The sequence below is a fragment of the Cinclus cinclus genome, chromosome 14 (genome assembly GCF_963662255.1).
Source record: "Cinclus cinclus chromosome 14, bCinCin1.1, whole genome shotgun sequence".
Taxonomy (NCBI): domain Eukaryota; kingdom Metazoa; phylum Chordata; class Aves; order Passeriformes; family Cinclidae; genus Cinclus; species Cinclus cinclus.
In genome coordinates this window covers 13,790,792-13,817,010 of record NC_085059.1, presented here as the reverse complement: position 1 = coordinate 13,817,010, position 26,219 = coordinate 13,790,792, and the positions used below count along the sequence as shown (strand labels likewise).

Sequence of the window (26,219 nt, the reverse complement as noted above, 5' to 3'; positions counted from 1 at the left end):
TCCCTTGCTCTGGATGATGGATTTGCAGACCTGGAAGGGAGCACACACTGTTCTTTTCCCATCCATGTCCTATAATGCTGCCTCCAGCTGAGAGAGGAGCAGCTTCCAGGGGGGATTTCACAGCAGCTGGAGATGCTTTAAAGCTCTCAGGGCAAAATCTCTCATCCCTCTGAAGCAGTTCAGAAACAAAACAACTTTGCTCAACAGGAGGAACATTCAAAGCTGATTGTAAAGCACAAAAATCAAAATGAAACCTAGAATGCAACCTGAAAAACCCAGATAATTGAAATATTTGGATTTTAATCTGGGCTATGTGCTGAGTCTGCCTGGCCTCCTTTCAGAAGTGCTGAGGACTGAGCAGCTCTACTGAAGGTGATGAGTGCTCAGGATGTCTTTGAAACATTTATTTAGTACCTCAGTATAGATCTAAGACTGACTAACTTCAGGCTCCAAATATAGTTCAGGTCTGCCTTCTCACTCTTCTTCATTTCTCTTTTCCTTGCTATTTAATCTCTTCATCAGCTCCCACATTCCGTGTTTCTTCCAACTCCCTTAACTTTCCCATCCTCCCTCAGCTGACTTCTGCTCCTGCTTCTATCTCCTCACTCACTCTGACACCTCTCCTGTCCCATGGGAGCCACAGGGCATTCTCCAAGGTCCATCCTCCAAGCAGGCTCTAGGTGGTACCCCTTTTCTCTCCCTCACCCCCTAAATTCTCCCTGCTTCAATCTCAGGAGGGCAGAGGTTTAAACAAACTGCTTCATCCTGTTCAGGAAGCTGCTGAGGTTTAAGTCTCAAGTATCTCTCCTCTCCTGTGTGGGTCTGACCAGAGATGGCAGTGAAAAGGGAATCATCACAGACATTCTTGACTGGGAGGGGAGCCCAAAGTAGCTGCCATCACTTTCTGGCCCAAAAGCATTAATCAAAATGTCTCATTTTTGTGTTCTGCCCATTGCAGGCATGGTCTGCCAGTGCCAGCAATGAAAGAGACCTGAAGGTTATCAAGAAGGGATCATGTTAATTTTGTGAAGAGGAAGTTCTTGGTAGCGGCTGTATTGTTCAAATCAGCCACAAGACAGATGTGGCTGTGGATCTGATGGATCTTGTCCCTGTCTCTGTTGCAGGAAGGCATGCCCCAAACGCTGAGTTCTACCAGTATGTTTACCCCATGTGGCTTCAGTCCTCATCTACATACTTCAAAAGAAGGTGAACAAGGAGGACTGATCTTCCAGGATGGAAACCTTACCTCAGCATCTCTGGATGCTCTAATCCAGCATCTGATACCTACCACTGATTACTACCCTGAAGTAAGCAATTCACAGTGTAATAAATGGTTTGATTTTGATGAATTGGGGCAGCATTTTATGCAAAAGTGCAAGTATGTTAAATTTTGAATTAAGAAGGCTCATTTAAAAGCTGCATACAATTAAAGCTTGGTAAATTGATGCATTGCTTTAAATGCTGTTTCACTGCCCTATAATTGTTCCCATGAAAAAGCAGATCCCAAAGATGATACTGCCTTTAAATAAGAGAACAAGGTATGGGGGAAGCTGTTGTGGTGATGAATTAGTGATGTAGCCTGAAGTTGGAGCACTTCAAAAATAGCAGCACTTCCCAGAGAGGTTTAGAGGAAAACTGAAGCAAAAAACTCCCAAGTCAGAACTGGCATTAAATTAGCTGAATTTCAGTGGCTGCTGAAATTTGGTTTGCCTGTATGTACAGAGCATTCCCTTGGTGACAACAGAGATGCTTCTTCTGATGGGTTTATAATTTACCTGGTGTTGTATTCACAGCTTTGCAGTCACTGGACAGCACAGTCCAGATCCTAATCCTTGCTCCATCGGTGGAAATGAGGTGTTTCCTCACCAAGGGTGTGAGGATCTAAACTGGAGGCAGGTTTATGGTCCTGCAAACTATTGACTTCACTGGGTTTTGCACACCCTCAGTGGAATTCAGACACAGTTTGACTGGAAGACTTTTAAGTGCTAATAAATCTCCATGGCTTGTATTTCAAAGCACAGAGGAGCATTGACTTCTGGGTACTTGAGGAGACTGGGAAAGTTATCAATGCAGAGCAGGCAGCATGTTTTAAATTACCCAGAGCTCAGTTTCTGATCAGCTAAAAATAAGTAATAAAGAAGCATCTCAATTAAAAAAAAAGAAGGAACAGAAAGGCAATAAAAATAGGTAATGGACAGATCAGGCTGTGAGATTTTGATTAGGCAATGTGTGATATGTAATATTATACCTGCTACTTGGGAGCATGGGTAGGACTGGGGGAACGGAGATAATTCAGATGCAAGGACACAAGGAGGGGTCAGGATGCAAACAACTGAGAACTCATGCATGTATTTTAAATTCACTGCTGGAATAATTTGAATAATCCAAGGATTTATCCAGCAGACCTGCTTCCCACAGCTTCACAGATGTGGAACTGCATATGATGTGACTTGGCTGATAGAAATGAAATTTGGGGAGTTCATAGAATAAATGAAATATTGCTTAAAATAGGCTGAGTGAGATCAGCAGGGCAATAGCAAGATGTGGCTGGTGTGGGGGTGTCAGCAGCTCCCCACCCAGTACAACACAGAGATTCCTGCCCATTTAGCTTCACTGTCTCCAGCATCCTGGTTGTGCTGTCTCCTGTACTTGGGCTTGCTCCTGCACACTGTCTTCACTGGATGTTTGGCCAGGGTTTAGGCAACCAAGGGCTGGAAAAGTGGATGCTGTGGAGGAAGGAGATGCTGCTGCCATCTGTGCCCAGTGTAACCAGTTCCATATTCAGAGTCAAGAATTGTTATGTTTTAAATAAAAAGGTCTTGCCAAGTGTAAATGAAAAAGCTGTGAAGTTCAGGGTTTTACAGTCAATATTACCCACTGTGTGGCTGCTTACAGTAGGTCTACTTGTCTTTCTCCTGCAGAAAGCCTATATCTTTACATTCCTGCTGAGTTCCAGACTCTTCATTGAACCCCATGAGCTTTTGTCCCGAGTTTGTCACAAGTGCATTGAGCAGCAGCGGCTGGATGACCCCGTGCTGGACAAGGTTAGTTTATCTTTACAACAGAAAAATTAGGTATTTTCAGTGGGTAGAGGATTCTGGGGCTCTGGCCCCTTGCCTTTCTTTAGACTGAATGGAGCTTTCTCATAAAGGATTTGCCACTGAGATCCTGACATTGAGGCATCCTGGTATCCATGTCTGAGAGCAATGCTTCAGGCAACAGTCACTTCAAATCTTCATCTAATTTTCCCTTTCCCCCTGTCTCAGTCTTCCCAGGTGACTTTCCTTCTTAACTTCTTTAAGGCTCTGGTGAAGCCTGCGGGATGCAAGGAGGTAGGACATAACCCTCACACAGTGTCAAGTGCAGATGTCCACACACCACTCTCTCTCCCAGTTTTATTTAATGTCTCTGCCCCTTTGCTTTCTTGCTCCTGGTACTGTAGTATTTCCTCTTGGCCTTCCCTGTCACTTTGAGCACCATGTAGCAGGGGGCAGGTGCCCACCATCCTCCTGCCCTCTGTGCTGCAGAGCAGCACCAATGGAGCACTGGAAATGGGCAGGAGCAGCAGTGGGGTCCAGACAGGTGAACAGAATGAGAAAGTCCATGCTGTTCCTGCCTCAGCACTCCTCCTGTTTCACCCCAGGGACTGTGCAGAATGGTACAGTGTATAGCAACACATGTGCATCCTCTGGCAGTGCCACAAACAGTGCAGTGCTGGATTCTGCCCAAGCTCTCCTTGCTGCAGACATGAACACTTGTTTGGTACATTATCTAGAGCAGGAGATACACCTTCAGAGCAGTAGAGGGGGAAAGAACTTGCATTTGTTGCAAATTTCCAGAAACCCCAAAATTCTGAAATGGTATTCAGGATCAGTCTTTCCAGCTTTGAAACTGAATTTGGCATCAAATACTGAGTCACCAATATCTGCCCATGTGCTTGTTTTTTTTGCACAGGTAACTGGTTCCATGAGTAACAGGAGCTCTGCCTTCACTGTGGAGAGCCATTCTCCAGAATGCTCAGCCATCCCAGACTTGGGTTACCTATAGAGTCAGTGTTAATAGAAGTATCTGAATGGGGTGAATCATGCAAAACAAGTTTTCTAAGGTGTGAGGTTCTGTTCTCCAATTCTATAATAAAAGTTTAGGAGGATTAAATGTGAAAATTGCAAAGTTTTGCTCCTCATTAAACTTTCAAGAAATGAAAGAAACTGTCTTATTATGAAGACCTCTTACCTGCCTAAAGTGCATCTGGGTTTTGTAGCAACACAGAGTTGGTGGGACACAGCTGATATTGTGCTCCCGAAAGTGTGGCTCATTTTGAAACTTTGTACACAAGCAACCTCCCATCCCTTGTCCTGTGACTTGCACAAAGTCCTCTCCATCAATTCGTAATGCAGTTTACACAGCTGGAGCAAATGTCTCCCCAGACCTTTGTAGTTTCCAATAAAGCTTTCCTTTTAGCAGCCACCTGCTGGTCTTTGAGCCTGAGCTTAATGCTAGCTGACAGCAGTTATTTTTAGAGATGTGGCTCATTGAAACCTGTTGTTGGTGGAAAGCTGAAATATGCATTTTAGCCACCTTGGTTGAAAAACAAAGAGCTGGGGAGCTTAAGAGTATAATTTTTCCTGATTACAGGGTACACTTTAGCTGCAGTACATGGGGATGCAGAAGAAGGCTGTTTGTTTCGGTCTGTGTTTTCTGTAAATAAAAATGCAGTTTGTTGTTTAACACCATTTCCTTTTCACATAAAGGAGGATGAAAGCTTTGGGAGCAGCTGCACTGGCTGCCTTTTGAGATAACACTAATGCACCAGTTGTGCCATTCCCTGCATTTCCCTCCTTGCCCCATCCCAACTATTTCTACTGCCGCATCCTCAGATAAATCTCCACCAGAAGTGGGCATCAGCTGTATGCTATGTGAGTGTCCTTGTCCCATCATGACCTTGAGCTCATGTAGGAAGAGAGCAACATTACCCAGCAGCCCAGGTAAAGTTACAAAAGTGCTGCTGTTTTGTTCGTATTTTCTTCATTGTAATATACCACTGGTCACTAAGGAGTTTTTTTCATACAGCCAGAAAGCAAAGGAGCAAAAAACCCTCTTTGTTGGTCAAGAAATTCATTGCAGATTTTCAGAGAAGGATGAAAATATAGAAGGGTTGTAAGTACAAAAGGGAAGAACAAATGGCTTGAATCAGCAAAAAGGCCAGATATTTTTTAAAAAGGTATAAAGGTTGCACCAACAAAATGTCCATCCAATTATAAACAGGCCAATTGCATGTGCAGAATACTTAAATCTGCATGCAAAACAGGCAGTTGTGCATGCACCTGAGTTCTGGTACATTTTGCATGCCAAATTGTATTATTTCTGCACCACACTCTTTGTATGCATGTGTGCAGGTTTTGCAGGTGCAACACAAATGCCTTCTTTGAAAACCTGGCCCCACATTCAGTGACACACACAGTGGGAGACTTTAATGAGTAAACATATTTCAATCCATGTCCATCATTCATTGGTTTGCATTTCAGGCTCGAATCAGAAAATTTGGACCCAAAATCTTACAGTTGCTGACAGAGTGGACAGAGACATTCCCGTATGACTTTCAGGAAGAGCGGATGATTGGCCATCTGAAAGACATGATTCACAGGATAGCCCCATGTGATGAGGTGAGGATGCTTGACTTGGGATGTTCTGCTGATACGTTAAGTTCATTTTCCCAATTGTTTCCTCCTTTTCCTCTTTTATCTGCATTCTGTTCCATGCCTCTTCCTGGATACTCTGGGTTTCATTCTCCAATAATGCAAAAACCTGTAGTATCTTCCCTGAAAACCACATCTCTATTTAGGTGCACCTGAAGCAGTGAGCATTGGAATTTATCTCCTGCACACTGAATTGTAGTATAAAAATGTTCCCATTTTATAGGAAAAATATATGAGGGCATAGCATATACTGAATGTGCTGGTAACAATTCAAACAGCAGCAGAACTGTGATCTCCCAGGTTAGAATCATAGAATCACGGACTGCTTGGGGTTGGAAGGGACCTTAAAGACTATCTCGTTCCACATCTCTGCCATAGGCAGGAACACCTTCCTCTAGACCAGGTTGCTTCAAGCCCTGTCCAGCCAGGCTTAGAACACTTCCAAGGATGGGACATCCACAGCTTGTCTTGATCCAAGTTCTTATATTTAAAGAAAATACTAATCTTAGGGGACATGTAGATTGTCTGAGAGCACGGAAGTGGCAGAAGATAGCAGTGTGTGGCCTGCTGAGCACAGACTCAGGCTTAAGGTCTGTATGGTCCTGGTGTTCAAATATGTGAGCTCTGTGTGTGGCACAGTGGGTCACAGTGAATGGAGCCTCTGGGAGACCTGCTTGCAAATTCAGGTAGGTGAACCCCATAAATTAATTCAGAAACATTAAAAAGACCACAAAGTTCATGAAAATAATAAGCAAACAGTACACTGAGAGTCTCTAATTACTTCTAGGTTAACCATGGGATGTGGAAAAATTCAGTTCCTCTGGCTACATGAAGGCCTGGCCTCAAGCCACAGAGGGGTGCAGTCCAGTAGAACAAGAACATTCCCATGAGGATGAGGAGACAGAAGAGTTGAGAGAGGACAGAAGGAATTAGCAGGGCTGCAGCACCACAAAAATGAAATTGGGCTCTCCTATGCACATGAAATATGTCATAAATGGGAACAGCTGCTCTTGGACTGGGCTGGCATCATGTCTGCCACTTTCAGGGAGCTGTAGGCTGATATGGATTGACTGGCTGGGCTGGGAAGCCCATGGGAGAAAAGGGGAAGGATGGGGAAGCTGTGAGACACAGTGGTGGAGGTGAAGGCAACAAAAAACTCCGAGCCAAAGTGTCTTTAGTTCCATTAACCAGAGCAGTAGGATTCCCTCAAGAGAAAGAGGCAATGGACTTGCTCCTGGCCAACCATGGCAAAAGATGCCTTGCAGCCCGTCAGCACCAGAAGTGAAGGAAGTCCATACAGACCCACCAGAGTTGTGTCCTCTGCACAGGAAGCAGAGGGCAGAGAACTGGGACTTAGCGTGTGCTCTTGAGCAGCTGTATTTGCCCTGGTGAAGAATCATAAATGCTATAAATGAACTTTCCGCGTGAAAAGCAGTGGTTTATTTGCCAAACCTGAGCAAGCTCTGCACACCTTTGCTCTGGAGCATGCACATCTGTGTACAAATGCTTGTGGGCGCCCGGGGGGGGTCTCAGACTACATTAGTTTCAAATCACTGTTTTTCAGATATTACCAGGCACTGTAATAGCAAGTGATTATGCCTGAGCAAAATCAATAATTAATTTAAGAAACAGCTCGTATTCTTGGAATGCAAATTTCCTTTTTTTAAGGGACAGCACAGAAGAGTGATGGTGGCTGTTAGTTTTTTGGAAGAAACTTGCTCCCCATTGTGAACCACAGAAATTAAAGACTGAAAGATTTGTGATGTCATCCAGTCCATGTAGGTCAGTGCAGGATTTTCCTCTGCAGTGTCTGCTCCTGTCCTTTATAGAGTCCACTTTCTAAAGGCTGTGATGTTCTTAAAAAGGTGTCCATGCTGAGAAGCATTTCTTAGCAAGTGCTGTGATTTGCATTTAGAGTTAGAAATTTTAATTAAAATTTGAGCTCCTAAGCCACCTGCTGATGCCTGCTGTCTTCAGGGGAACTTTCCTAGTTAAGAAAGAAACATTTTGTTTAAATATTAAACAGTGGTGTGCTTCTTTTGACTGTTAATGTGGCAGTGAAGTGAAATTAGTTGTTAAAGTCCAGCATGCAGCCCCTGTACGGTGGGGGGTCACTTTGTGGCAAGATAATTACCAGCACGTTGAAGGTAATGAAGAGTGTTGTTTTCAGTTAGTGGACGTAGTTTAAAGAAGGCAGGAAAGGCTTTTAGAAGGGCAAAAGCAGGATTTTTTTTTTTTCTTAATTTCTCTCCCAATGTGCACAGAAAAGCTTTCTAGGCAAGGGTGCACCCAACTGATTTCCAGTGAGTCTCTTCAAGAGCTCTGATTTCTGTGTAATTGTTTGTGTCCTTTAACTGTCTCTCTTTTTTTTCCCCCACTCTTTGTTAGATGGTTGGCTTAACTAAGTCTTTGTTTACTGTTGTCTATATCTATTTTTTGTGCCATATTCCCTACAAAACAAGGTGAAACTAGATTTCTTGATAAAGATTTATTGAAAGACTGGCTAATATGCATGCCTTTCAAGCAATTTTATGCAGCTTTTTGGCTTTTCATTCAAACTATGAAGAATTTGATACTGCACAGATGTGGCTGGTCCAAGATTTTTCATCCAAACTCCTTTTAGAAGGAGAAGCATGGTTTCCAGCCAAGTCTTTTAGCCAGATGTTTTATATTCATTAGAAGGTTTGGTTTTCAGTGCTGTCCCTCCACCCCCAGAAAACTGAGCTTCCCGTTTACAAAATAACTTCACAGAATGCTGCGTATGTCACTATTTGAGTTGTCACTAAAAAAATCACACTGTGTTCTCAGAACTTCATGAGCTGTGTTGAGATTTGTAAACACACCTGGAAGTAAAACTGAGAAATATTTAGATGGTGGTCAGTAGTTTGGGTCCAGAACAGTCTTTTTAAATCAAAAGTGTGACCATCTGTTGACATAAGGATTTACATGCAGTAAGACTTTCTTGGAGCTAATATACATCAGTAACAGCTAAAAACTGAAAGAGTGGGGTTTTATTTTCTTCAGTCAATTTTCACTCCACCTTTGAGATTTGATTTTAAATACACTGTGTGTTGTCATTCTCCAAGACATGTCACTCCTGCCTTCTGGGTACTTGCTTCATTTCAGACTTAACAACACTATTTCAAAAAAAAAAACCAAAAAAAAAAAAACTGATTACATCCTGCTTATCTGGTATGCATTCTAGTCCAGCTCAAGAGAGCATCTTCCTTAAGTGAAAGGAGAGCACTGTGAATCCAAGAGAACAAAGTGAAACCTTTTGTTAGAAAAACTGCATCAAAGTTACAAAGTGTTGTGGCAAAAGTTGAAACGCTTGGGATGTTCTAAAGATCTCTAGGTTTCCTATCCTGTAATGAAGATTGAGTAGATGTGAGAAGTTATCCTTCACTGTGAAGTAGGAGGTGCTATCTCCACTGTGCAGATTGGATTCTGTGCAGGTGAGAAGAGCACTGACTCTGGTTTCTGGTTCTTTGAACACTTAAAGCATGAATGCTGTCAATGCCTAACACAAAAGACTATCCACAGTCCACAAAACTCTGAAAACAGGGGCTGGATCTAAAACATGGGATTACTTCCAAAGGCTCACTTGAGCAGCATCCAGCCTGGGACATGACACAGGTGTATGCTGTTCTTTGTGGTGAGGCACAGTCTAGCCAAGGACATTTTCAATTAACCTTGTCCTTAGAACCCACCAGTTTTGTTATCTCAGTTTTGTGATGTCTGCATCTGTCAGTCGTGAAGAGTTGAAGTAATTTCTTTCTGCCCATCGTCTGTGGCCAGAGACTCCACTTATTGTCTGTAAAGAGTTGTTTCACCTCTGAGAACAACCTGGACAAGCTGGTAATGATGATCCTGCTGAGCACATGGCTGGGTTTGGAGTACAATATGAACTTCCTTCAGCCGCAATTAACATTTGGATATTAAATACTCAAAGTTACACAATGCCCCAGCCACTCCAGCTGGGTAGCAAGCAGCTGCGAGCTTCTTCTGCATTCAGGTCAAAAGGATGGAGAAAATAGCAATAGAAACATTTCTTATTCCTAATAAATAGGACTTGACAAGGCAGCATTAACAGGTAGAGTTCTGAGCCAAAATGTAACTGACATAAAAGATAGGTACCAAAAGCTGCTGTGCTCTGGAAAGCTGCAGTAACTCATGTTGTAGCGCTGCCTCTCCTTTGAATCTGATGTTGACCGGAATCTGGAATATCAGTGCCAGCCCAACCCACCAGTCGTGCCTGCCTCTTCTCTTGACAGCAGTCTCTGTGTCCAGAGCACAGAATTGTAATTAAGCCAACTGGTTATTCTGAAATAGGCTTGTTGGAAATAAAATGGTAACCTGTTGCTGGCTTAGGAGTATTTTGCTGCAAGGAAATTTCAGTACAAAAAACACTCCTATGTCAAGTTTTCTGGGTGGCTTATGTTTCTCTCCCTGTCTCTCCAGGCATACTGGAAAAAGATGAATCAGCTTTTGCAAGCCCTTAATCAGAAGCTTGCAACCCTCAGCCATGGGCAAGAAGGGATTGTCAAGATCAGTACTGCTGTCTCTGATAAGCTGGTTGCCTTCAAAACTAAACCTCCATCAATTCAGAGAGAAATCCTGAGCGTCTGCAGTGACCCTTACACCCTGGCTCAGCAGCTGACACATGTGGAGCTGGTAAGTGGGAATGGTTCCCAACTTTGGCAGCCAGAGATGTTATTTTAAGCCATCAGCTGCTAAGTATTCCAGACATAACCAAAAAATGTCTGCACTGCTGCAGCACATCCCATGCTGTATCAGCACTGTAGCAGGAGGCAGGGTTTGACAGGTTAAGAGATGCTTGGGAAGCAAATTGTATATCAGAGTATCCCTGTACAGCTTGGAGAAGGTCACTGTACTTCTTATTTGTGAAATGAAAATTCTATCCCAGCAAAGTCAAGTTCCAGGAATGTCACTTCTATAAGGTGCTCAGAGCCCCACAAGCTCTGCAGGTGCTATTGAAATGGCTGGTCATTAGCCCTTTTATAAATTTGGTAGAAATTTTAGCAGTTCAAAGCCATTTCTCCAGATACACAGAGTATGTGGGTTGTCTGATGTAGCTTTCATTCTTCCCTTTGGGATTTTGTGCCTGAACATATAAGGAAGGGCGTGCAGATACCACCCCTACAAATTCCTGCTGTTCCTCCTGTGCTGGGCTGCAGGCTGCTCCCAAACAGGCTCTTCTGTGAAAAATTGCAGTGCTGAAACCTTGGATGTGCTGTTGTGCTGCACACCCTTCTCCCAGGGTCAGGTCCTCCCCTCGGACCTCTTGGATGTGCACAGAATGTAAAACATTGCTGCCATCTGCAGATCTCTTGGTGCTCTGGTGCCCTGCTGCCTGTCCTCCTGTGGACTCTGTTCATCCTTCAGGAGAAGGATGGAAAAACAAAACGTGAAATGCACTTGGACTGGAGTGAGTATTAGGAAAACAGCTCTTGGATTTCTGAAGATAGTTTATATTCTATTTGTCAAGAAGTAGAATGGTTAGTTTTCAGAACATGCAGCTTTGGCTCTCTTTGCTTTATATAACTTAAGTCAGAGAGTAGAAGTCCTTTGGCATGGAGTTTCTTTCTTGCTTTTGTTTTCTTTTCTTTTCTCTTCCACAGTACAGCTGTCTTCCAAGGGGAAATTCCCTGTAACTGAGGCATCACTGCCTTTTTAAAACAGTTGCAGCTAGAGATTTTAATTCCACTGTACTGTAATCAGTTCTCTCTCCCTTCTCTTTCATTGCTATGTCAGATACATCAAGTGCTCTGCACGGAAACTATCTGATGATTATTTGTCAGTAAGAATTATTTGATACTTATTTAAAACAGTTATTGATTAGTAGCAACCTTGTACAGTTATCAGTGTTAAGGTGAGAAGCCCAGAGAAAAAGCATAGAACTAGACATAAAATTTTCCCTTGAGCAGAATTACCATTTATTTTATTGTTGCTTGAGTGCTCTAAATTTGGGCTGTAGGAATTCCAAAATACCTTGTCTGAAATACCTTTGTGGCCTACAACCTACTGAAAATATTTGTTTTTCTAATAAACATGTTAAGGAGAGTGAAAAGCCTAGCAGGAAGGTCAGTGTGTGTTTGGAGCTGCCATGTTTTTTTTTCTGGAGCTGCTGGAGATGGCCTCTCTTTTACCAAGAGAGATTTGGATTCTTTATTTATTCTTGTTTCACTTAGTGCCTGGGACACATTCCAGTGTAAGCAAAGTCTTCAATGTGTCATGTGCATCCTCAGTGCCTCCCTTAGTGACCCAGAGCCACCACCCCAGGGCAGCACCTGAGGGGCGGTGGGCAGGGAGCCAGGGCAGAGCCCTGTGTGGACAGTTGAGCAGTGGATTGCTGTGGACACCAGATAACAGTGTTACTGCCATTGTAACAGCTGGGAAACAAGGCTTTTGAGAGAGGCTGGACAACAACAGGTCTGAGGGAGCACCAAACAGAACCGATGTCTGTTGGCTCCCAGATGAAGCCCTGTGCATCCAGCGCAGTGGAGGGGACTCTTACTGTGGCTTGTCAGTAATGAGATGTATTTATTCTAATTTTCATCTTTCTGCTGACATAGTTCTAATTGTTGCTATGAATTTTAATGTCTGGTTAGTTGGCTACCAGTTCAGTGACACCACTCAGAGCTGACAGAAAATGACAATGTTTTATCAAGAGAAACAGAAGATATTCTGGGGTGTTTTCTTATTTTTTCTTCTCTTCCCACTCCCTTACCCACAACAGGAAAGACTAAGTCACATTGGACCTGAGGAGTTTGTGCAGGCGTTTGTACATAAGGACCCTCTGGATGGTACCAAGGTATGGTTTCTCCACATACAAAGTGTCTCCTGTGAACACAGTTTGTCCCCTTGTGATGAGGTCCTTAAGAGCAGGACTCGAGTATCAAGCTGACGTGGGCCAGGCCAACTGGTGACCTGTGTTGTCATGGCAAGGATGAGAACCTGTTGGCAGAGCTCACACTGGCAGATCACTGCCATTCCTCCCTGGTGATAAACTGGCCACCACCCTGATGTCCTTTTCGGCTTGTTCCTCCCAGCCTGCTCAGACTGGGACAGATGGTTGTGGCTGTGCACAGCCAGGGAATGTCTGCTGCTCTGTTGAAGGATTAAAGGCTCAGGATATGATGTAATGGCCTCAGTGTGTGCCCAGACACCACAGCAGTGAGTCAGTGCGTCATGAATCAACTCTTCTCCCTCTACACAATAGGTTGTAACCCAAAGCACCACAGGGAACTGGAGTGCCTGTTCAGGGCTTCATCCAAAGGCTGTGAAAGCCACTTGGAGTCTTTCCACTGATTCCATTGAGGTTTGAAGTAACATTTCACTGAGTCCTTCAATGAGGAAAGAGGCTTCCTAGCTGGAGAGGGAGAGTCAGAGATTTCACACGCTGTCTGAATAGAAAGGGTGGAAAATTCTTCCCCTGAACTACATATGCGTTCCCACTGAGACTGTACATCAATGTCTGAAATTCCTCATTGGATGCTAAAGTTGTCAGGAAGACCTGTGGTTGTAGTGCTGCACAAAGAGCACCAAAAGAGCTTGTAATGGTGAAAAGATGGATAAATGGATGGATGGATGGATGGATGGATGGATGGATGGATGGATGGATGGATGGATGGATGGATGGATGGATGGATGGATGGATGGATGGGACATGCAACACTGGGCCCTTTCCTTCTTTTCTTGCACTCATGGAGATTCTGCAGTTTGTTTCAGGATGAGGGAAATAGGCAGAGATGGAGTTCCAGGTATTCTGGGCATTGATCACATCCTTTAGAAAGGAACCCCAAGGCAGCAAATGTGTGTCAGAAACACAAGATAACAAACCAGCCACAGTGAGATTTCAGCCACCTGGGCTTCAGGTCAGCAAGACTGATCACAGGGTGAGAGCATTGCATACAGCATCACAAAATAGTTTAGGTCAGAAAAGATCTACAAGATCATTGACTCTAACCCTTAACGCAGCGCTGCCAAGGCCACTACTAAACCATGTTCCCAGATGCCACATCCATACATTTTTGGAACACTTCCAAGGATGGTGATTCTACCACTTTCCTGGGCAGCCTGTTCCAATGCCTGACCACCCTTTCAGTGAAGAAATTTTTCCTAATATCCAATGTAAACCTCTTCTGGCACAACTTGAGGGAATTTCTTTTTGTCTTGCTGCTTGTTACTTGGGAGAAGAGACTGACTCTCCTCCACCCTACAACCTCTTTCCATGGAGCTGTGGAGAGCAAAAAGATTCCCCCTCTTTGTCTCCAAGCTGAGCTCCCTCAGCTGCTGCTCATCAGATCTGTGCTCCACACCCTTCTCCAGCTCCTCTGCCCTTCTTGGGACACATCTTTGGACAAAGTAGCACAAACATTATGTGGAGTCATATTCCCTGACCCACAAAGAACATCCATGTCAAACACAGGGTCTGAATTCCCTCCAGCTGGAGAGCATATTAAACATCTTTCTTGCATGAAGATTTCAAAAGGCTCCACTTATGAATGTTTATCAAGCATTCTGAGCTGCAGATGGAAGATGCTTGGGAGGTGCTAAATATTGCTGCCATTTATAAAGCTTAACCTTTAAAAAGCAGTCTGTCTCAACTTTACTGTTGCACATTTTTCACAAGTTTTGCGTTATTAGCTGTGGCTCTTACACCCTGGCACAGGACAACAGTTCTGAGATAGAAATGCTATTTTCAGAACAAAACCTGGGTTTTGTGTATTTTTTGCTGTGATAGGAAACAAGAAACAGAACACATGAAAAGCAGCCGCTGAGGTTAGAACTGGGGCTGATTTCGGTTTCCTTTGAGTTTTTGACATTAACATGCTGCTTGCTAACATTTACTTTTGAGATGCTTTAAAAATACACTTTTATTGTGTTTGTAGTCTATTCATAAAGTGGCTCAGAATTTCAGTCTTGTTAGGCTCTGCTCCTCCATAGCATGGTATTGTGATTTCTGTATACAGAATCAGAGGTGAATATTTTCTTACTTTGAATTACCTTGGGAATCATATTAAGCCACATTTCTGAAGGGGTTCTTAGTCACTGGTTTACCTTACCTTATGGGTGATCCCATTAACATTAATGGATCTTTGCTTATGCGTTATGGTTTTCCTCTTAGTGGCATGTGTTTATGGTACCTCTGGGAAATGATCATCCTAATAAAACAAAAATCAGTATTCTCTGGTACCCTCTAGTGGATGTTATTGAATGTTCAGATCAGTTCAAATCTCTTGAGCTTTAGAGAGCTGAGTGTCTTTGATGGCCTGTCTAAGAATTTAAAGCTGGGAAAAGCACTTGAAATCTTACCATCCCAAGCAACATATTCAGGCTGTGTGAACTGCCCTATCATCCTCTGAAGTCAAATTTTCTGCTGATGAAAAGGATCTAGAAGAGTTCAGCCAAGTATCTGCTTGCATAGCCTGTATCAGTTATGGGAATTTATATTATGTTTTATATAAATAAGTGAAAAATATGCTTCTTGTAATGGCTCTTATCAGTGAAATGCCTCTGGCATGTAAGTGACCTGTTCAAACACAGCCATCCAGGCAGAGCTGGTTGCTAAAAACCTGTTTTTCTGAAAACTCACTAAGGAAAATAGTGGGGGGTTTTCATAAAAAAATCAACCAGAACTGTGTTTTCTCTTATTTATCTCTTGTGCACTTCACTAAATTCTGTCCCTCCTCTCCAGAAAAGGGCTGTGGGTGATTTTATGTACTGAGGTGGAGGAAATGCTGGAATCAAAGTCACAAACTGAGCCTGCTGTGGAAGATTGTGCCTGTCTTACTTTGTCTGCATGTCCTTGTTGATGTCAGAACCCTGCAATGCCTCAGCTGTTCTTATCCCAGTGAACAAGGGTCAGTGCAGACTCTCAATGAACACTTGCTCCAGGCAAAATGGTGCTCTTTTCTGGACAGTGTGAATTGTGCAGTGTGACACACCCAGCTAGACCCCCATCTACCACTCACAGGATTTTTAAAACGGGCCCTTAAAGGCACAGTCTTCTCATGAGCATGAAAGAGATGTGGCCAGTCATTACCTTTGTGCAGTATTTATTTTGGTGATCAGGTCACTGACTGGAACACAGTTATATGTTCCTGTTCTTTTTTCCCCCCAGACTTGTTTCAGTGAACAGAAGAAGACAAGTAACCTTGAGGCCTATGTGAAATGGTTCAATAGACTCTGCTATCTTGTAGCAACAGAAATTTGCATGGTAAGTTACAAGTGTGTGCCCTGTTTTACCACATACCTGAAGTATCGCTCTGAGATTTTGTATTAATAAGCAATCCTGGGGATTTATTTCTTATGACCCAGCTAAGCATAAGATGGTAAGTTTTAGTAGTGTTGCACTTGCAGAAGCAACCTGATAAATGACAAACATATTGCAAAAGAGAGGCAGCAGCACACGGGGGAATGCACTGTTCTCTTGATGTAGTAGGAACACAGTGTGGAATAATGAACCCTGCAGGGAAAAAGAGAGGAAAAAATGCCTTGAGTTATCCTGTGAGATTTCTGCCAGCAAAGATTCTAGTGGAGCCATATTTATTATCTGTCATCCTAAAGATCTGCTGTGTGTGTGAATTCCCACTGCATGGCTCTCTGTCCTGCTGCCCATTAGTGTAGCTGTGGCTGTTGTTTCTTAACTTGGTAGTGGTTTTAGCTTGTTTAACTTGGTCCCATCAAAATTAAATTAATGTTTTCCTCTTTGGAAAGGGTATGGAAGGGAGGAATAATAATCGTTTAAAGAGCCTAGCTAGCCTAAGAATTACCATTTGAAGATCATCTTTGGAAAAGATAGAGTGATTCCAGTCCAATTAAAATGTGAATTTAAAATGTTATCATTTGGCTTGGCAATGTTGATAAAGGGGCAGAAGAGGGGAAAGGGATTAACCAATGAAACCAGCTCTTTCCAGAACAAAGATGCTGCTCCTATAGGGGTATGAAATCCTGCCCTTAGGGAAGTCTCTGCTGATGAGCCCATCGAGGGAGGCCAGCGGACAGCTCTGCTTCAGGGCTACTTGGGCTGCCTGTTCCAGCACTGAGACAGTCACTGGAGCTGGGAATTGCCGTGAATTTAGTCTGTGTCACTGCAGTGAAAGCTTTGATTTCAGAGGCTGCCAATCACCAGCATCCACTGAATTGCTGGAACAGAATTAGGGCCAGTGACTGAAAGCAGATGGCCCAAGCTGTGCATGAAGCCACGCTATGCATAGAGCAAATGCTTAGGATGACCTCCAATTCTGCATATGCTCATTACAGATACTCATTTATTTTAATTTACAGCCTGCAAAAAAGAAGCAGCGAGCACAAGTCATTGAATTCTTCATTGACGTTGCCCGAGAGTGCTTTAACATAGGGAATTTTAATTCACTGATGGCAATCATTTGTAAGTACAGCTTCTAACCAGTTCTTCCATCAGCTATCACAGATGAAAAAGGAAACCCAGCTCTTATCAATGGCTCTGTTTTTTTCTCCTTCATTTATAGCTGGAATGAATATGAGTCCAGTTTCCAGGCTAAAGAAGACTTGGTCAAAAGTGAAAACAGCCAAATTTTTCATTCTTGAGGTAAAAAAAAATTAAAAAATAATAAAAAAAAATCCTGATCAACTGCTTCAAGTATAGTCAGGATATTTTTGTTTGGGAATTTTACATTGTTATCCAGGTGTGAGATGTCTGGAGACATATTTCACAGGCAGCAGGCCTGATTTTAAGCTGAAATATCCCAGGTGTAGTGAGGAGGGTGTAAAGCTGATGATGCAGAGAGGGAATTCAGAGTACTCAAATAAATAAGAGGAGTTAAAAAACCCCCAAAGTGTGAACCTATATGCACACCACAGTGCTTCTGCTGATGCATGTTTTGTTTAGCCATGGACATGATGCTGAATGTAAAACTCCCAGTCTATACCTTGGAGGTTGAGTGAAGACCCAAAGCTGTATTTTGTATTGAGGATTCCAGGATTTGGCACACATAGAATGTGCAGTGCTTATTCTTCACATAAAAGCTCAATAAGCTGTCAGTAGAAAAATCAAAGGTATGAACAGCCATGGGCTGTAGACCTCTCATTTTATCCTTGGTGCTTGGGGTTCTGCAGGCGTGTGGATTTTGAAGATGTACATTTTGAAGATGGAGGCTCTGCTCTGTTCTTGGTTTGCTACAACTGGATGTAAAATTGTCTTTAGAGGGCCCAGGCAACTTTCTAACAACCATGTGTTGTTTTGTGCATGTAGCACCAGATGGACCCTACCGGCAACTTCTACAACTACCGGACAGCGCTGCGGGGGGCTGCCCACAGGTCCCTCACCGCACACAGCAACAGGGAGAAGGTGGGTGTGACCACACCTCATCCATCTCCACATGGGTGGGGTGCATTTCTGCTGGCAGTCAGTGCCTCAAACACTTGATGCAAATGCTCTCTTCCCTTCCATGAGTCACCAGTGTGAGGCCCGTGTGCTTCAAGATGCAACTGGAAATGTAAAATATATTTTTAAAAAGTGATTGAAAGAGACTGGATAAGATCAAAGTAAATCTATGTGGACTTGATGTCAGATATTGGGAGGGTTAGAGAGGGCAGGAGCTGTCCTCCACACAGCATGGAGGACTTGTTACAAGTGTCTAGATCCCTGGAAAATTCATATGGTTTAGATTGATAAACCTGATGGAACAGGTATTCCAGACTGAAACGACTTTTATTTTGGTGATGGAGCATAAGCCTGGCAGATGCAGGTGGAGCTGTGCTTTGTTAGTACAGTGCCCGAGGCTCTGGCAAGGGAAGCCCCTTTTGTGTGATGTGTGTGGTGAGATGGAGAGCAAAGGGCACAGCAATGGAAACCAGGTGGATCTCCATTTACATTAGGGAAAGATGATTTACCACAAGTCAAGGGAGTCTAGTCTGATTCCATTACAGCAAATTTGGGGTGGTATTCTGTCCTTGTGAATTTTCATTTCATTTGGTTGTTGTTGCCATCTCAGTGAGCAAGAATTGAAGTGCTTTATCAGTGCTCATGGCAGATGTGGAGCTTTCTGACGTGTCACTGATGCTGCAAAAATCAGATTGACAAAATGTTAGAGTGTAGGATCCTCCTGTTTTGTGCCCCAATATGTTTCTTGTTAGTTTTCTTATTCTTCCATTCAATTCTTGATTTTTTTGGTATCTGAAAGAGGGTTTGTGTTTTACACTGCAATTGCCCATAGTCATAAATGGGTAATCTCTGCACTAAGCATGGCAAAGCTAAAGTAGATGCTGCATTTACAAGCACAATATGGAATTTAGCATTCATTCAGGAAAGGAGCCAGCCCAGATGTTAATCTCACACCCCTGTAAATTTGATGTAAATCTGCTGAAGCTAATGGAATCTCACAGCATTTGCAGTGAAATGAGATCAGCATCTGGTGGCAGGCTGACTCAGCTGCAATGGGAGTACACCGAGTTGTTCTGAAAAGCACTTCTCTATGCAAAGGAGAGATGATTGGGATGTCTGTGACTGGAAAAGCAATTCTTTCAACTACCACACACTGCAGCGAGGACCTGCCAGTTTGGGATGCTTTTGCAGTTTAGTTCTTCTGCAACCATTATAGATATTCAAACCAGTTGCTTTATTGTTTGACTTAATTTCTTGTGAAGTTAGCAGTCTCTGTCATATCTCTGCCCCCAGCTGGTTAATACTGATGGCAGAGAGGGTATTAGACTGAAAGGAATCTATTTAACACCAGAGAAACACCATATTCTGTTTTCCTTGTGTAGACATTAGTTCAGGAAAATGCTCCAGGATATGATTTGGTAGTTTATCATACTGGGTGTTTTACAGTGTCAGATACAGCAGATCATGTAATGCTTTCTGTAGGATTAAGGAATTTTGTTTCTTTTTATAAGCAAGATTATAATTTATTTATTTTGATGAACTTGAACACATCCAAAAGAGCATGATCACTTCTTTTTGATAGAAGATGTTACATTGTTTCTTGGCAAACTCATAGCAAAGCTCAGTCTGCAGAAAATTTTTATCTTCAAACGGAATTATGCTTGCAGAGGGGTGTACTGGTTTAGTAAGTAAATCTGGTTTTGTCTGTGCAGTCAAATGACCTGTGACAGTTCCAAAATGAAGTCATTCCACTGGGAAACTCTGCATTGTACTCATGGCGTGGCTCTGGCTTTGAAATGTTGGGAGTACATACAGCACAGCGCTGTGTGTTGTTTCTGTCTGATACTGTGGAGCAAAAACACGTCGGATCTCATTAACTTTCTTCTTTCTGCAGAAGTCAATTGTCCTTCAGCATGTGGGTGGGTTGGATGGCATGGAAGGGGGATAAAAATGGAGAGAAATATGAGTTTCTGGCACTAACCCAGGTTTTATGCTAGCAAAGTGCCTGGAGTGAAGCCAGTATTAGAGTATAATTGTAACCACTTCTATTGTTTTTTCCTACATAAATTTGGAAAGCAAAGCATACAGGGTAATATATTTTTATTGGGGAAATAAATGGTGACAAAAATACAGCAATTCCATGGAAATGTGTAGAGAATTGGTATCCCTGGGTATGTCTTTAGTGCCTTTTGGATGAGATGAGAAGGAGCCCTGCCATGTTCTGGGCTGACTGAGGGCTCTGTAGCTGTATTAGCCTGGCATCCAGCCCACATTTGTGTACCTTTCCTCTCAGCAAGGCTTTTCCTTCACATTTAGTACCACTAATGGTGCTGACCTTGCTCCCAGGCAGTGGAGCAGGACAGAACAAGCTCACATCTGCCTCCAAAAAAATATGTAGAGATAACCTGGCAGTGATTTCTAGCTGGGGATCAGTGTCTGGCTCCAGCTCTCTGTATCTTTCCACCTTTTGAGACCACACTGGTTACAGAGTCATCATAATTTTTAGTAGAAAACAAACCACATAGACTGAGTTATATTCTTTTACTGCAGGTTGATTGGTCTAGTTTGGGTAATATGAAAATAATTCCTGAAACACACTTAGCTCAGTTTGACTAGGAATTGCTCCACCTGACCCTAATAGGAGGGCTCAGCATTTTGGGTGGATAAGGCTGTGCTTTGTTTTCATTCCTGAGTTTTATCAGTGGAATGTATCAGGATCAGTATCCAGTGGCTCTTGGAGTATCAGTCCAGGCATTTTTATCGCTGTTTGCAGTGGCTTACAAAGTTTTTCTGTGGCTGTCCCATAAGAAAGCCAGCAGAGATGCAGATCTTTAAAAGCTTAATGGATGTGGTAATTCAGCTAGAACAGAAATTAGCTTCCATTTTCACAACATACACTGGCAGTAGCTTGTGGACTCCTTGCCTCAGTGTCTTCACTTCTGTGGCTTGTTCACACTCATTGGCGCATCACAGCATTGCAGCATCCATGTAGACTGGAAAATAACATCTCCCAATCCTGTTCTGAGTCCATTTCATATCCTGTTACAGCTGATGTACAACATGAGATGGAATAACATTAAATACTTAACTAAAGGATTGCTCTCTTGACTGTTCTTGCTTGACATGAGGGCTCTTTAGCTTTGGTGCTGCTTAATAAGCTCCAGTTCATTTAATACTTAAACAGACCGGTGGAAACATTTGGACACTGCCATGCAGTGTGTTTTATGTTCATGGTGATTTAGTTTGTGCTTGGTGGTTTAAAAGACAGACATTGCTGCCACAGGAAAATTCTCACAGGGGCAGCTGCTGACCTTCAGCTCAAATCCCCCAAGCAGCCTTTTGCCATCACAGTGTCACTGCTGGAGAGGTGGGCAGACTGAGGTTTGACTGTCAGCTTTCATGGACTGGTCCTTTGTGTTATCTTTCTTTTCACTTTGAGTTGTGAGACAAAGGACCCTGAGGGAGTCTGCTTCACTCTGTATCTCTACTGAGGTTGAGGATGCACTTCAGGAGCACTGTTACTCTTTTCTGCTGTCGAACATCTGGCATAAAATTTATTTATCCCTCCTTGTAATTCCATCAATTTCAAGAGTCCTACCCAGACTTCTTTTATAGCAAATTATGACCCAACTCTGATGGGTTAGAGGGAAGGCTTGGATCACTGCTATATGCCACTCTGCCCTGGATGACGGCCAGGGCTAATTTTGAGAACTAAAATGGTCTCTCTGGCTACTGTTAGCAGTTTCCTGTCAACTAGCTTAATATTCAATTCTGTTGTCTGCAGGTTAATTTGGAGAAGGAGGTTGTACTAATCAGGAGCCAGGAAGGAAATTACATACGTAGCCATGCATGGAGCTGTTGAAGATGAAACAGCTCCTGATTAACTGTTTGTAGCCAAGTCCTTGGTCATCAGATCTTATGCTGGCTTTCTTTGTCCAGGGACAGTATTGGTCCTTTAGTTCCCACCTGTGTTTAAATTGCTCAATTTGTGTGTTCAACATCTCTGCTTATAAGGACGCAACAGGAAAGGGAAGAGTTCTGCAATGTTATTTTGCTCTTTGCTGTCTGATGTTGTCAACAGACTGATGTTGTTGACAATAAGCTGGGCTTTTACCATTTTCTTAGTCATGTTATTGTGCTCAGTGAACATTGTGTTCAGTTCACTTTCATCTCAGCATACATTCTGAAGGAGGCTGAAGGTCTCTCTAGACACTACTGCTCTTTTGCCTGCCTGTCCCTGTACTGCTTTTTAAGTGCACAGCACATTGAAAAGTTAATACTTCTTTATTCTCATCTCTCGCAATTGAGTTGTTCTTTCATGCAGAGAAAACACTGAACTGAAAAGAAAATGATTATGTCATTTCTCTCCACAGATTGTGATTCCCTTCTTCAGCCTATTGATCAAAGACATTTATTTTTTGAATGAGGGATGTGCTAATCGCCTTCCAAATGGACACGTCAACTTTGAAGTAAGATCTGAAAAATGTTTTTACCTATCGCATTCTGATAGCCAAGGGACTATCTGAGACTACTGGCCTGCAATTTTCAGTGCAGACCATCAAACACTGAATATGAGGTAATCTTACTATATCTGAGTGGAATGATCTTATGTTTACAGAAATTTCTGGAGCTGGCTAAGCAAGTAGGAGAATTTATAACATGGAAACAAGTGGAGTGTCCATTTGAGCAAGATCCTAACATCATCCACTACTTGCACACTGCTCCCATTTTTACTGAAGATGGTAAGATTTTGTGCAGTCACTCATTACTAAAAATGTTTCTCTTCATCACTACTAATTAACACCCTGATCCATGCTTTGGTGATCTCTCTCACTGACCAGTCCCAGCTGTTTCATAGCTTCCCTGCCAAACAGCTTGTTTCTCCCCAGTCTACCAATGTGTTTTTGCAAATACAGCCTTCTAGCACGTGAAGCTGCTGCCTGATGGCTATTCTCCTGTCTGTAGCTTCTCTATAAGGCACTGTCTAGGAAGCTGCCATTGTGGCCCTATTTTTGTTATCAGAAAAAGAGGCCACACAAGAATGTTATGGGCTTCTGTGAATGTCAGCTGTCCCTTAGCCACTTGTTCTGTGATTGATGGAACCAGAGCTAGTCTCTTTCACAAACCAACACTGTCATCTCTTCAGTAAACACAGCCCAGGGTGATGGAGTTCAGCTGACCTCCTCCTCCACAGCAATGACACATGTTATGTGCAGAAAAGAATTTTTAAGAAAACCTTTTCTATTAATTTCAGCTGTAGCTATGAAAGCCCTGTTCTGAAATTATTTATCTGATTGTCTTTTTATACTTTTCTGTCCTCGTCAGTTTGGTATCCAGCATGTCAGACTGTCACTTCATATTGTTTTTTGTTAGCTGCCTCTCTATACATTGTCACGCACAGACTTCTCTATAGCAACCTTCCTGTAAGCTGTTCTGGTGGTGGATTTATTTTTTCTTCATCCTATAGGCAGTTTTCTGTACTAATCCAAGGTAATCAGACCAGACAGCTTTTATTTCACAGACTACTTCAGAAAGCAAAATACCGCTTCTAAAATCCCACCTAAATCTTAAGAATGACTGCCAAAATAGAATAATTAATGTGATTAAAGTAATATATATCAAAAGGAGATAAGATAAAGATATTTATTCTTGTTTTAGGCTCTAAAGGGACAGAAAATGAAAGTCAGGGTAAAAGTACAGTTTTCAGGCTATTGGACTAAAAAAGAGTGACCTCAGCCCACTAAATGTTTGCAGATTTTCTCCCTCATGTCCTCCCCTACATTCATATTGCTTTTGTGAAATGCCCTTTGCAGAAACCACAGGAAGCCTTCCCCATTACCCAGGGGCAGTGCAGAGTAGAAAAGACTGCCCTTAATGAAAGGTGGGTGGATAGCTGAGAGATATTCAGCAGTGGCATGTGAAATGCAGTTGTACTGTGCTTGTCACATGTGGAGGAATGGTGGCCAGCACGCCAGTATTAAAAGACAATGCAGACTTGAATGCTGAGATGGTTCCAGCATTAAAGAATAAAAGCATCATTAAACAGTCAAATGAGGGAATGTGTGTGAGCAAAAATTACAGCCTGTGATTCCGTGAAGACAGTGAGATATTAATGCACTGCCAGCTTTTGCAGAAAGGACTCTGCAATATAGACTCATTTTGGTGTCATAAAATGCATCCTACAGTGTAAAGATTTGCAGGGGACAAAAGGACAGATTTATTTTCTTCCTCTGCATTCCTTCTCTGGTTTCTGTAACTCAGTCTAACCTTATTTTGTATCCATTTAAGATACCATGTCCCCATAAGCTTTAAAAAGATTGAGGAACATAAAGTTTTGTTATGTGATGAGATTATCCTTAGTTTTTAAAAGCTTATGTGTTTAGGTGTCAGCTCTTACTGTCTCTTTTTTAAAGTTGATATAAGTTTTGAGTAGCAGTGCTGTGATGGAGGGAATGGGCCCAGATCTCTATGCAAAATCAGAGACCATTCAATTGCTTAATACTGTAATGAGAAGGTCACATGAACATATTTTAACTCTGGGCTCCTTTACTATTGCATCAAAATTAATGTAACAGCTTTCCAAGGTAGACATGTGAGCTAAACATCAGTGTCCCACTGATTAACAGCTACCTGAGGAGCCATGAAGTTTTAAAATTTCTCTTTCAGTGTAGTACAAAAGGACATACAAGAATGCAGAGGGATGGGGGTTACTGATGCTGTTGGAAGTAACACATATTTACCATTTCCAGGTTTGTATCTGGCTTCCTATGAAAGTGAAAGTCCGGAAAACCAGACAGAAAAAGACAGGTGGAAATCCTTAAGGTAACCTCTCATTTTATTGTCTCATTTCTAAAGTACCTCCAAATAGCTGTTCTGATACCAAAGCTTGTGAAGTGCAGATATTTAAGCTGTCACCTCTGAGGGAGGTCTCTTCCATTCAAAACTAATTTGCAGAACTGAGGCTGCACTGATAAAAGCTCATTTTAATCTCAAATTATCCTCCATGTAAAGAATACCCTCAGCTTGCTGTACCTATGCAAAAGCCTGATGGAGATGAAGAATGCCCCAGGTCAACTGGATCTTCCAACAGTTTACAGCTCTTCTAAGAGATGTGTAATGGTTTGATATAAGTGAGAATATTAAGAGAGTGATTAAAACAGCCCAAACCTTTAAATTTGCTTTTTTAAAAAAATTGTCCTTATGTTTTACATTTACAGATCCACTATTTTAGGAAAGACTTGAAGATTGAGAGATTGTTGTTGAAGATTGAGAGATTATTGCAGTAGGTCAAGGAAAAGAAATCGGCAAACATTTTGCACTACTGATTCCAAAGATGCCTGTTTGGGATTTGGACAATTTCTTTTGTTTGAGGGGTTTTTTTGTTTGTTTTTTTTTTTTTGGTAGGTTTTTGTTTGTTTGGTTGGTTGGTTGGTTGGTTGGTTTTTTTACTGCCTAACATGATGGATGAACTGGATTCATCCACTGAAATCAACAGAACTGTGCGCACATTGATGCTTTTCTAACTATGAGACAGAGAGAGGACAGACAAACAGACTATTTGTGGCTGTGCCCAAACTGCGTCAGGATCACTGTAATTATGCCTCTGAAGGAGAATGCAAGAAAACCAGGAGCAGGGAGAACCGTGGTATTGAAACAGAGAATGGAAAAGTATAAAAAAGGAAAGCAAAAATACACAAGAGTATTTCAGAAGCAGGTGCTTCAGATAGCAGTTCTTTAAACCTCTGAGGATTGTAAAATTAAATGAAAGACAGACAACAGCAATCTGGTTAATTGCTGAATGAAGAAAAGAACTTAGTCTTGCGTTAGCAGTCCCCCAGCCTTGTTGAACAAAGCACTGACTGCTGCAGGTTTGAGCTTGCAGGGATGAGGACTGACACTGCTTACATACACGCCTGTCACACGTAGGCCACGCCAGCATGGGACCGTCGTCCTGACCCCACGGATTTTTACAGACGACAGCCTGGAGTGTGGCTCTCGCTTCGTTCATCTTCCCACCGCTCTTGTGGCTTTCCTTACTGTGAATCTGGGCGGGTCTGAGGAGGGCACAGAGGGCTGACCGTGCTGCTTAAAGACGCCCCCACCACCTCTGAGGTTGAATGAAGAAGCAAATT

The 26,219-nt window shown here is 42.5% G+C and overlaps 1 protein-coding gene across 1 annotated transcript; it reads left to right on the top strand.

The window, feature by feature from the left end:
* Positions 1 to 1,130: 1,130 nt before the first annotated feature.
* On the top strand, positions 1,131 to 25,756 carry RASGEF1C (RasGEF domain family member 1C). Its single transcript, XM_062502108.1, has 13 exons — positions 1,131 to 1,307; positions 2,922 to 3,044; positions 5,526 to 5,663; positions 10,158 to 10,370; positions 12,457 to 12,531; positions 15,844 to 15,939; positions 17,010 to 17,112; positions 17,213 to 17,292; positions 17,956 to 18,051; positions 22,461 to 22,556; positions 22,706 to 22,829; positions 24,837 to 24,909; positions 25,305 to 25,756. The coding sequence occupies exons 1-13, from the start codon at positions 1,131 to 1,133 to the stop codon at positions 25,327 to 25,329; spliced, it is 1,419 nt and encodes a 472-aa protein (XP_062358092.1). The 3' UTR covers positions 25,330 to 25,756.
* The last annotated feature ends 463 nt before the right edge of the window (positions 25,757 to 26,219 follow it).